Source organism: Littorina saxatilis, linkage group LG13 (genome assembly GCF_037325665.1).
Source record: "Littorina saxatilis isolate snail1 linkage group LG13, US_GU_Lsax_2.0, whole genome shotgun sequence".
Classification (NCBI taxonomy): domain Eukaryota; kingdom Metazoa; phylum Mollusca; class Gastropoda; order Littorinimorpha; family Littorinidae; genus Littorina; species Littorina saxatilis.
In genome coordinates this window covers 12,243,748-12,256,349 of record NC_090257.1, presented here as the reverse complement: position 1 = coordinate 12,256,349, position 12,602 = coordinate 12,243,748, and the positions used below count along the sequence as shown (strand labels likewise).

The window sequence follows — 12,602 nt, the reverse complement described above, 5'->3', positions numbered from 1 at the left end:
AACGGTGAGGCTTGATTTCTTTTTACACTCTGTAAAACATAGTTTGCTGTTCTATGTCGACTAAACGTAACATTTCGTAAGCAACGTTTGCTGTTCTATGTCGACTAAACGTAACATTTCGTAAGCAGCGGTTGCTGTTCTATGTCGACTAAATGTAACATTTCGTAAAACAACGGTTGCTGTTCTATGTCGACTAAATGTAACATTTCGTTAAACAACGGTTGCTGTTCTATGTCGACTAAATGTAACATTTCGTAAGCAACGGTTGCTGTTCTATGTCGACTAAATGTAACATTTCGTAAAACAACGGTTGCTGTTCTATGTCGACTAAACGTAACATTTCGCAAGACAACGTTTGCTGTTCTATGTCGACGAAACGTCGAAGGCTGCTTGCCAAAATCCCATTATCTGCCTCTGTTATTCAGTGAGGGGATAAGTGCTTTTGGCAGGGAACCTTTTGAAAGATGACTCCACAGCATGTGTGTATGTTGGTATTTTGTGGGACTTCTGTAAGGATTCCTGTCATGTGTTCTCGCTTACAAAACGCAGAGACATCACCCATACCATCTTACAAGGAACCAACCTACAAGCAAAGCTAAGTTTTCAGTTGTAATCTTTTCATTCGTATGTGTTTTTGTGCATTATGTTTGTTCACTACCACCACTAAGCGTTCAGTTAGAATATGTTCATTCTTACGTTTCTTTCCTTTGTTGTGTGTTCACGACAAGTAGAGCCAAGCGTTCAGTAACGATCTTTTCATTATCTTTTCATTATCATCTGCTAGTTGTGAATGGTGTTTGTTCTCACACACACACACACACAGACACAGACACACACACACACACACACACACACACACACACACGCACACACACACACACACACACACACACACACACACACACACACACACACACACACACACACACACACACACACACACACACACACAAGTAAAACTAGTAGGTCAGGTTCACATGAATGTTCTCAATTGTACACTGACAACCGTTCTCCTCACCTATCTTGATGTTGTGAGTTCACCTAAATGGAACGGCGCATTCTTTCCTTGACTGCACACAACAATCATTACACACTTTGAGGGTTATTTTTCCAAAGCTTCCTGTCTTCCTTTTTTGATTCGAACAGGAGATATAAGGCTTTGGTTAGCAACCCTTGATCTGACAACTTCTTCTTCTTCTTCTTCGTTCATGGGCTTAAGACTCCCACGTTCACTCATGTTTTTAGCACGAGTGGATTTTAACGTGTATGACCGTTTTACCCCGCCATTCAGGCGGCATACGATTTCGGGGAGGCATGTTGGGTTTTTTCGTGTTTCTATAACCCACCGAACTCTGAGACGGAATACAGGATCTTTTTCGTGCGCACTTGGTCTTGTGCTTGCATGTACACACAAAGGGGGTTAAGTCACTAGCAGGTCTGCACATAAGTTGACCTGGGAGATCGGAAAAATCTCCACTCTTAACCCACCAGGCGGCAGCGACCGGGATTCAAACTCACGACCTCCCGATTAGGAGGCCGATGTCTTGCCACCACGCCACTGCGCCCGTCATGATCTAACAACAACACGTACCATATTTCTCCACGGCCAATCGGCTGTCGTTGGTGCATTTTTGGAGGGTAAAACTGTGATACGTTTTTCAAGAGAAAATTGCTTTCCGTACAGTTTACTCTCCGAAAATACGACCGCTTTTAGGTACAGGCTTTGCAGGGAGAGCGGCAGACTCGGGCCGGATGCAAGATTCTGAAGCACGGCAGATTTCAGTATAAAAAGACACTTCTTCTTCTTCTTCTTCTGCGTTCGTGGGCTGAAACTCCCACGTACATTCGTGTTTTGTGCACGAGTGGAATGTTACGTGTATGACCGTTTTTGTACCCCGCCATTTAGGCAGCCCTACGCCGTTTTCGGAGGAAGCATGCTGGGTATTTTCGTGTTTCTATAACCCACCGAACTCTGACATGGATTACAGGATCTTTTTCGTTCGCACTTGGTCTTGTGCTTGCGTGTACACACGGGGGTGTTCGGACACCGAGGAGAGTCTGCACACAAAGTTGACTCTGAGAAATAAATCTCTCGCCGAACGTGGGGACGAACTCACGCTTACAGCGGCCAACTGGATACAAATCCAGCGCGCTACCGACTGAGCTACATCCCCGCCCTCGGAGTAAACGGTGAGGCTTGATTTCTTTTTACACTCTGTAAAACATAGTTTGCTGTTCTATGTCGACTAAACGTAACATTTCGTAAGCAACGTTTGCTGTTCTATGTCGACTAAACGTAACATTTCGTAAGCAACGGTTGCTGTTCTATGTCGACTAAATGTAACATTTCGTAAAACAACGGTTGCTGTTCTATGTCGACTAAATGTAACATTTCGTTAAACAACGGTTGCTGTTCTATGTCGACTAAACGTAACATTTCGTAAGCAACGGTTGCTGTTCTATGTCGACTAAACGTAACATTTCGCAAGACAACGTTTGCTGTTCTATGTCGACGAAACGTCGAAGGCTGCTTGCCAAAATCCCATTATCTGCCTCTGTTATTCAGTGAGGGGATAAGTGCTTTTGGCAGGGAACCTTTTGAAAGATGACTTCACAGCATGTGTGTATGTTGGTATTTTGTGGGACTTCTGTAAGGATTCCTGTCATGTGTTCTCGCTTACAAAACGCAGAGACATCACCCATGCCATCTTACAAGGAACCAACCTACAAGCAAAGCTAAATTTTCAGTTGTAATCTTTTCATTTGTATGTGTTTTTGTGCATTATGTTTGTTCACTACCACCACTAAGCGTTCAGTTAGAATATGTTCATTCTTACGTTTCTTTCGTTAATGCTGTGTGTTCACGACAAGTAGAGCCAAGCGTTCAGTAACGATCTTTTCATTATCTTTTCATTATCATCTGCTAGTTGTGAATGGTGTTTGTTCTCTCTCACACACACACACACACACACACACACACACACACACACACACACACACTCACACACACACACACACACACACACGCACACACACACACACACTCACACACACACACACACACACACACACACGCACACACACACACACACACACACACACACACACATACACACACACACATACACACACACACACTCACACAAGTAAAACTAGTAGGTCAGGTTCACATGAATGTTCTCAATAATTAGTGTACACTGACACCCGTTCTCCTCACCTATCTTGATGTTGTGAGTTCACCTAAATGGAACGGCGCATTCTTTCCTTGACTGCACACAACAATCATTACACACTTTGAGGGTTATTTTGCCAAAGCTTACTGTCTTCCTTTTTTGATTCGAACAGGAGATAAAAGGCTTTGGTTAGCAACCCTTGATCTGACTGACAACGTCTTCTTCTTCTTCTTCGTTCATGGGCTTAAGACTCCCACGTTCACTCATGTTTTTAGCACGAGTGGATTTTTACGTGTATGACCGTTTTTACCCCGCCATTCAGGCGGCATACGCCGGTTTCGGGGAGGCATGCTGGATATTTTTGTGTTTCTATAACCCACCGAACTCTGACACGGATTACAGGATCTTTTCCGTGCGCACTTGGTCTTGTGCTTGCATGTACACACAAAGGGGGTTAAGTCACTAGCAGGTCTGCACATAAGTTGACCTGGGAGATCGGAAAAATCTCCACTCTTAACCCACCAGGCGGCAGCGACCGGGATTCAAACTCACGACCTCCCGATTAGGAGGCCGATGTCTTACCACCACGCCACTACGCCCGTCATGATCTAACAACAACACGTACCATATTTCTCCATGGCCAATCGGCTGTCGTTGGTGCATTTTTGGATGGGAAAACTGTCATACGTTTTTCAAGAGAACATTGCTTTCAGTACAGTTTACTCTCCGAAAATACGACCGCTTTTATGTACAGGCTTTGCAGGGAGAGCGCCAGACTCGGGATGCAAGATTCTGAAGCACGGCTGATTTCAGTATGAAAAGACACTAGATGGGGACTTTTCCCCCATCAGTCAGCTCTGAAAAATACTCCCAAAGGCGACATAAAATGCAAAACAAAATAGAACATGTTCCCTAAATTAGGAACAACAAGAACAAGAACAACAAGAACAAGAATAACAAGAACTACTAACAACAACAACAACAACAACAACAACAACAACAACAACAACAACAACAACGACGACGACGACGACGACAACAACGACGACGGCGACGACGACGACGACAACAACAACAACAACAACAACAACAACAACAACAACAACTACGAAGTCAAAAACACACTCGCTCCTTTATCCTACGTCTCCGCGGACATCAGGCCAGTAACGGAGTAGAGTTGCTCAACGGTAACTATACGGAACTTAATCGTGTGGAATGCTAAGCTCAGTAAGTTGCTCCTCTGTGTTAAGTTACTGTAGGCAAAGTCAAACACTTATTAAGCAACTTAAAAAGTGTGGTTTTTTTCAAACTAGTTAAATGACACAACCATGGAAGTTACGTAATGCGCTATAAACAGGAATAGCAACCAGATTTCCTTCAGGAAAATGTCCCAAGAAGAATTAGTATACATCTATATATATAAACGACAAGTGTCTGTCTGTCTGTCTGTTCGCGATGCACGGCCAAAGTTCTCGGTGGATCTTTTTGAAATTTGGACATCGTATTCAGCTACACCCCGGACACAACCTCATCGATGAGATATTTCAACACGTGCTCTCAGCGCGCAGCGCTGTGCGCGCTGAACCGATTTTGTTTTTGTTTTTTTGTTGTTGTCGGGATCCACTACCAGTAACTCTTCCTTATCTTCTCCAGTGTTTTCAGCCGCGATTATCTCCCTTCCTCCGTGTGGCGTCAATCCATATTCCCGTTACTACGTTACTATTTTTTAGAAGGTCACTGCACGTTACTATTTTTAGAAGGCCTCCAGTGTTTTGCGCGTTTATCTCCTTTCCTTCGTGCGCCGGCGAAGCCGGCGTACACCCGGCAAAGCCGGGTCCCAGGCGCAGCCTGGTATTCGGCTCTACTTCTTCCCGGCAAAGCCGGTACCCGGCGAAGTGGGCTTCATATTTTGTCCTTGTAGAACAGCGCCTATTATAATTGATTGTATGTTGTATTGAATATGTTTGTGTCCGTCATATCTATTCTAGTACCATTGGACTCCTATGCATTGCATGAAAAACTGAACAATTGCCTGAATAAAAACATCTTTGAAGACAAAAATAAAATGACCAAACAAAGGATACCAGCAAAGGCTCTGCATGCAGGTCTTCGGAGCTCTTCCCGGTTGCACGTGCGTTTGAGGAGCGGCTTCTTGAGCGGGTCACGGCCGTGCTGCCACAGCGTCTCGTTCTTATCCTTCTTGAAGGACGCCTTGTTGAAGAACTTGGTCACCGCGCTCTCCGACACCGGCCTGTGGCGTGTTAAAAACACCGTCCATAAATACAGTGGAACCCCCCTTTTTAAGACTCCCTCCGTTTTAAGACCCTGTTTTTTTAAAGATTTTCTATTCAAAACCTCTATAAATGTACCCCCAATTTAAGACCCCCCTTTTTTAAGGCCAGATGTTCTCAGATTTGTGAAGGTCATTCCGTCATTAGTGGAGGCCTTGAGTCGCCTTGTGGTGAGATATGTGCGCCTTATAAATTCTCGTATTATTATTATTATTATTTAAGTTATTGAGACATCCCAGTGCACTAAGGGATTTATAGAGCAAATCGAGAAAATTCATTATTGAACGAAGCGCATAGCGCTGAGTTCAATAATTATTTTCGAGATTTGCTCTATAAATCCCTTAGTGCACTGGGATTGTTTCAATAACGATATTGTCAGTACCGCCAGATAAAAAAGAAGATTCAAAACGCACATTTTGCAACGCGCATTTGGATAGGCGTAACTGTGTGGTCAGGTTTGTGTCAGAGATCTACTTTTGTGTGGGCTGTCTCAAGTGTGTCGTGCTTTCGTCACACGCAAACTCTTGTTTTAATTTCTGTTGGTAAATTCCAGTGTAGCGTTAAGCTAAAAAGTGATGATCTTTCATAGAGACCTCATTTAAACTCGGAGAAAGGACTGTGCTCTTAGTTATTTGCGATTCGAAACCTTCATCGAGCTTCGACAGATTGACCGTGCAGAGTTTTGCCCCTTGCCAAGGTCGACGGAAAGCACATTTTCAAAATAAATGTGTCATGTTTCTCGTGTGGTATCTTCACTCATCGGGGAGTCTGGTACTAAATATGAACGGTAAGAATGCTCTGAACCCTACACGTATTATATCCCCATCGTTTTATCGTTGACATTTGCCCAACATGTTAATTTGCTGAGCGGGATTTATGTCGTCTGCTAGGCTATGAGTCTCATTTCAAAAACAAAAATTGCTCGTCACGTTGCACTGGGTCTGCACGCATGAGGCAGGCTGGTAATAAGTCTTATGTATGGTAAGAACGTTCTAAACCCTACACGTTTTCGATTCCAATTGTTCTTGCCTTGAAATAATAATTCGGAAAACATTCATTTACTGAACAGATGCAGTCGTATTTCAGTGTAGTCTGCTACGTGCTGATCTAGCTGCGACGTTATCGGAATAACACTTGTGTTTTCTGTTAGCTGCTGGGAATTGTATACTAACTCATCATTTGGTAATGTGGATAATAAGCTACATGCCACTAACATGGCATCATTATGAGAGGAATCTTCGCAAGTCGAACTGAAAAATTAGACACAGCGGGTTCTATTTTTAGATCAGTGGCAACTGTGGCACAGGCACACGCAATCTGTCAGAAAAAAACCCACTTCTGCTTTAATTGAGAAGCAGGAAATTTATGGTCATAATCATTGGTATAGTGGAGAATATAAGCTACATATCATTAATTAATTCTGGGGATGAGAGTACACTCTTGCTTAGGCAAAGGGCGGAAGAATTACGCTCTGTGGAAAAGTTAGCGCACTCCAAGAGTGCGCTAACAGTTTTAGTGCATCGCCCTTAGCCAATCAACTGGTTCACATCAGTCATGTGACACCAGTACTTACTGACAATTATTATTATCATTATTATTATTACTACAAGGGGGGTTACACTGTACAATATGACCGGTTTCATGGACTCATGGTGCTCACACTGACAGTCGGACCAACGCTTCGTCTCTTTACTGCAGTTGTCCGAACACCTGACGTCACCTTACAACAGCTAGGGGGAGGCAGCACTGTAGTCGGGCAACTCCCCGTGAAAAGAGGCACAGTCGGCAGAATGACATCTTTTTCATGAAACCCGATTTGGTCGGATTACTGCATTTCCCTACTTCAACGGCAATTGGCCGACTTGGTCGGATTACTGCATTTCCCTACTTCAACGGCAATTGGCCGACTTGGTTGCTAGCCCGTGAAATGGTCCTGAGAAAGAGCATTTTCATGTGCATTTTTTAATTTTAATTTTAATTTTATTTTTGTTGTTGTTGTTGTCCTAACACCTGTTCCTTGTTCCGGTGTGCTCTCACACCGCCCCGTCCCTGCACTCCCTGTGTAAATTTTAAAAAAGTGAAATGAGTCGTTCCTGCCAGATGCATGATTTTGTCATGACACCCCTCCAAGTTGCTTTATAATACGCTTGTTCTTGTCGCAACTGGTGCAAGGAAATATCGAACATGAATCAATCGTGTCAGATGCATGACTTTCTCATCACTCCTCCATGAATTTGCTCTATAACACGCCTTTCATTATAGCCACTGGTGTAAGGTGACGTCATTGCATCTGACGTCAGAGCGTACCTGAAGTGCTGGCGTGCATAGTGTTGCAAGGTGTGGGGTTTGTAGTCCATGTCACTCAGCAGGGAGGTGGGGTCCTTACGAAGCTGGACCATCACTCGACCCTGTCAAACAAAACCGTAACATAATCATCTCTGACGTGTGGCGTACTGTTGCCAAATGTTAAACAAGAGTTGTTTGTGGAAAGTAAAAAAGGGAGGAAGGGAGAAAGAAATAGAGAACACACATACAAACAATCCATAATGATTGGACATCGTTACTCATATTTGCCCAAAACATAACAGATTCAATATTCAGATAAAAAAAATTGTCGCGGTGTTGTAGGTGATTTCATTATAACTTTTGCCAAACAAGAAATGTTTGACATCATGAAACACTATAAGGCTTCTCGCAATCGAAACTGATATGACAGAAATGCTTTTTGCCAAGATAACAGTCAGAACATATTCAGGGGAGATTTCTCATGAGGCTCAGCCCATAAGCCTAAAATTGCACACCAATTTCCCAGTTGAAAAAAAAAATCTACAATCTGAAAAATAAACACAATTACCCTGTTTAAAATCAGGACCATGTATCTAACTATTCACCAAAGTTTAAGTTCTTCGTTGTTAAGACTTCACGTGATTTGTAATTGACTTACCGCCCATAAAAAGCGAAGAAAAGAACGTCTCTCTCACAGACTCAAAATCAGTGAAATCTCACTTCATACTCAAAACGAGAGTATCAGCAAACTAAGCAAGTACTTGAGATTTTTCGTTTCATTTATATGCAAATCACACATTGGCCATGTTCTTTATCTGAAGGCTTACCAACATTTCTCCTGTGGGCTCTTCAATGGTTGCCAGGAGATAGAGTCTGTCACGTGGACATTCGCATGCAGCAGACGTTCGTTTGCACACGCCCTTCAGGGTGGAATCTTCCAGACTCTCCGAGTAGGGATTGGTCAGAATCACCAGGTCACCGCGCATGACTGTGACGCTACTTCCTCCATCTAAAAATAGCAAATATGAAACAAAATCAGCATGGTGAATGGACGACAGAACAAGATTGCAGTAGTAAATTATGGTCAGAATCACATGACTGTAACACTACTTCCGCTGTCTAATAAATAGGTAAAAGGACAGAAAATGAATGTTGCAGATAGACAACAGGAATGGTTGAAACTTTCTGAAGTCTAACAAACTTCAGGCCAAACACTTCTAAGTTTTCTTTCGAATTCCATGTGATGGTTCTTATCAAAACAATAAATAAGACTCAAAGGATACAGTGTCTGGACTGCAAATTATTTCAATTCCTAGAAAAAAAATATCATCACCTCCCCTTGCCCTTTTCCCAGCATCAACAAGCCAGCAGACATTTCTACATGCAACACTGCCCCTCTATAAACGTACCTAGTTGTGTAGTATCTTGAGTGGCGACAGCGTAGCGTGACCTCATACGTAATCCATGGATGAATGACGTCAGCATGACGAAGAAGTCCTCTGAATGGTTGGTGGTTACCATGTAGTCATCTCCCTTCAGTGTTCGGACCGTGGTCAGTTGTCTAGTGATTCATGGTAAAATGAAGGTTACAGTTAAGGTCAAGGAGTCTCATACACATTTTTAGTCGAACGCGATGTTAGAGATCTCAACTACCTTTCTTTCTTTCTTTATTTGGTGTTTAACGTCGTTTTCAACCGTTCAAGGTTATATCGCGACGGGGAAAGGGGGGGGGGGGGGGGATGGGATAGAGCCACTTGTTAATTGTTTCTTGTTCACAAAAGCACTAATCAAAAATTTGCTACAGGGGCTTGCAACGTAGTACAATGTATGACCTTACTGGGGGAATGCAAGTTTCCAGTACAAAGGACTTAACATTTCTTACATACTGCTTGACTAAAATCTTTACAAACATTGACTATATTCTATACAAGAAACACTTAACAAGGGTAAAAGGAGAAACAGAATCCGTTAGTCGCCTCTTACGACATGCTGGGGAGCATCGGGTAAATTCTTCCCCCTAACCCGCGGGGGGTATCTCAACTACCCTCGGGCCAGCTTTAATTGGGCGGTGCCCAGTCTACTCTCTTGCTGCCGTCGCAAATAGTAAGTTCTTTAAAAAGACAAATCTGTTGTCTTCAGTTGCAGTTAGACAAGAAACAATATACACAGTGACGATGATCTACGAATAGACCAAGCTAATTGCTTTTCACGACGAAAATGTGCGTTTAAAAACAAAAGTGTCATGCTGTTCAGAAAGAAGTCAGATATTGCTTATAATAGGTACATATGTGTCTTAAGTGGAGGGATATGGCCTTATTCTGTAAAGGCATGGTCAGATATGAGATGGTGAGCCAAAACGGGAAGTACCACGGTGGCTTGAAAAACCTCCAATTATCTCACCTGCCCTTGGTGACGGTAGCCACCTCCCAGAAGGCGATGTGCATGCGGATGGTGTCCGTGTCGTCCATGATGTAGACGCCCTTGTTGTTGAGGGCGATCACCACCTTGGTCAAGGCCACGCCGGGACCCACGACCTTGGGGGCGTCGTAGAACCTGGAGAAGAGCAGGAACCACTTGTCCTTGGCGAAGGTCACGATGTCGTTCTTCAGGGACCGGTGGTCCGGCTTGTTCACCAGGAAGTTGTTCTGCAGCGACTCTCGTACCTGCATGCCGTCGAGATTAGAGTGTTTGTTTTAATCGAGGGGGTTGAGATAAATGTTGTGCGTAGTATGGAAGAAAGTGAAATGAAACGGGGCTGCGATGAAGTTGATTTTGTTTCTCGATTTTAAGGGTCTTATTTGTTTGTTTGTTCGTTCATGGGCTGAAACTCCCACGGCTTTTACGTGTATGACCGTTTTTACCCCGCCATTTAGGCAGCCATACGCCGCTTTCGGAGGAAGCATGCTGGGTATTTTCGTGTTTTTATAACCCACCGAACTCTGACATGGATTACAGGTTCTTTTTCGTGCGCACTTGGTCTTGTGCTTGCGTGTACACACGGGGGTGTTCGGACACCGAGGAGAGTGCACACAAAGTTGACTCTGAGAAATAAATCTCTCGCCGAACGTGGGGACGAACTCACGCTGACAGCGGCCAACTGGATACAAATCCAGCGCGCTACCGACTGAGCTACATCCCCGCCCTGACTGAGCTACATCCCCGCCCTGACTGAGCTACATCCCCGCCCTGATTTTAAGGGTCTGAAATTAGGATGAGAGACAGAGAAGTGAGAATGGTGAAGCGTGGGAAGCAACATAAAACGTGCGGTTAGGTGAAGCACATATGTACACACATTTTGATCTTTTCTTCTACTTTTGTTGTTGTTGTTATTGTTGTTGTTGTTATTTCTGTTATCATTGTTGTTGTTGTTTCGTAGTTGTTGTTTTTGCCCAGGCTCTTTCCCGTATACAAGAAATATGTCCTGACTTCGACGAGTGTGGAAAATACAATATTTAAAGAAATGATACAACAACAATAACTCATAACAGATTTTCACTTTTTTGACTTTTTATGGAGAAAAGATCAAACTACCCACTGGCATTTTCTTTCTTTCTTTCTTTCTTTATTTGGTGTTTAACGTCGTTTTCAACCACAAAGGTTATATCGCGACGAACTGGCATTTTGAGTGGACGAACAAATGGATGAATGATAGAACGAGAAAAGCAACACATAACCAACATTTTAAGAATCAAAAGCAAAACAACATACAATTCAGAAAGCACTCACCCGCTCCACATAGTAGGCAGGCTCGTGTTTCTGAAGCATGTCTTCTGTCAGCCAGTTCCGCATGAAGGTATCCAGCTTGTCGAACGTCTCCAGCCCTTCAGAGTGCTCGATGTAGTACCGTTGGGCCGCCAGCAAGATCAGCACTTCCTCCTAAAAAAAAAAGAATTAAGTAGATATGGGTAGTTTTTTTTCTCTTAACAATTACTTGGGCTGCCAGCAAAATCAGCATTTCCTCCTGAAAAAAAGAGAGAAAAAAAGATAGATTTTTTTTTTATTTCGTGACATTTACTTGTGCCGCCAGTATAATCAGGTCTTCCTCCTTAAAAAAAAAGAGGGACAAAAAAAGAGATTGGTATTTTTTTTGTGTAGTGACATTTACTTGTGCCGCCAGTAAAATCAGCTCTTCCTCCTTAAAAACAAAAGATGGACAAAAAAAGAGAGATTGGTATTTTGTTTATGTAGTGACATTTACTTGTGCCGCTAGCAAAATCAGCATTTCCTCCTGAAAAAAAAGAAGAAGAAAAAAAGAGAGATGGGTAGTTTGTTGTTTTTTGCTTTTGTGACATTCACTTGGGGGGAAAGCTGCAGCCAAACATCAAAGATCGTTTCTTCCATGAGTGAAAACGATCATGTATATTTGTTTGTTTGTTTGTTTGTTTAACGCCCAGCCGACCACGAAGGGCCATATCAGGGCGGTGCTGCTTTGACATACATAACGTGCGCCACACACAAGACAGAAGTCGCAGCACAGGCTTCATGTCTCACCCAGTCACATTATTCTGACACCGGACCAACCAGTCCTAGCACTAACCCCATAATGCCAGACGCCAGGCGGAGCAGCCACTAGATTGCCAATTTTAAAGTCTTAGGTATGACCCGGCCGGGGTTCGAACCCACGACCTCCCGATCACGGGGCGGACGCCTTACCACTAGGCCAACCGTGCCGGTGATCATGTATATACCACCACAAGTCTGTCCAGGCTTACATACGGAATAAGATAAGAACGTCATTTCACTTTGACACATACCGAAAACTAACAGCCTAGCTGCTACCTGTGCTGAGTGAGTCTTGTTGTTTGCTGTTGAATTTCTTGTTCATGTTGACACAGGTGACAATGATATTTAT

General features: G+C 43.3%; 1 protein-coding gene across 1 annotated transcript in view; it reads right to left on the bottom strand.

The window, feature by feature from the left end:
• Positions 1 to 12,602, bottom strand: part of LOC138983612 (myosin-VIIa-like) — a 50,463-nt gene that overhangs the window by 28,403 nt on the left and 9,458 nt on the right. Inside the window, exons 10-15 of the mRNA XM_070356886.1 lie at positions 11,477 to 11,626; positions 10,151 to 10,413; positions 9,160 to 9,311; positions 8,578 to 8,759; positions 7,772 to 7,872; positions 5,258 to 5,424 (exon numbers count right to left, since the gene is read on the bottom strand). Of these exons, the coding sequence (XP_070212987.1) occupies positions 5,258 to 5,424; positions 7,772 to 7,872; positions 8,578 to 8,759; positions 9,160 to 9,311; positions 10,151 to 10,413; positions 11,477 to 11,626 (1,015 nt within the window). The remainder of the gene's footprint in view (positions 1 to 5,257; positions 5,425 to 7,771; positions 7,873 to 8,577; positions 8,760 to 9,159; positions 9,312 to 10,150; positions 10,414 to 11,476; positions 11,627 to 12,602) is intronic.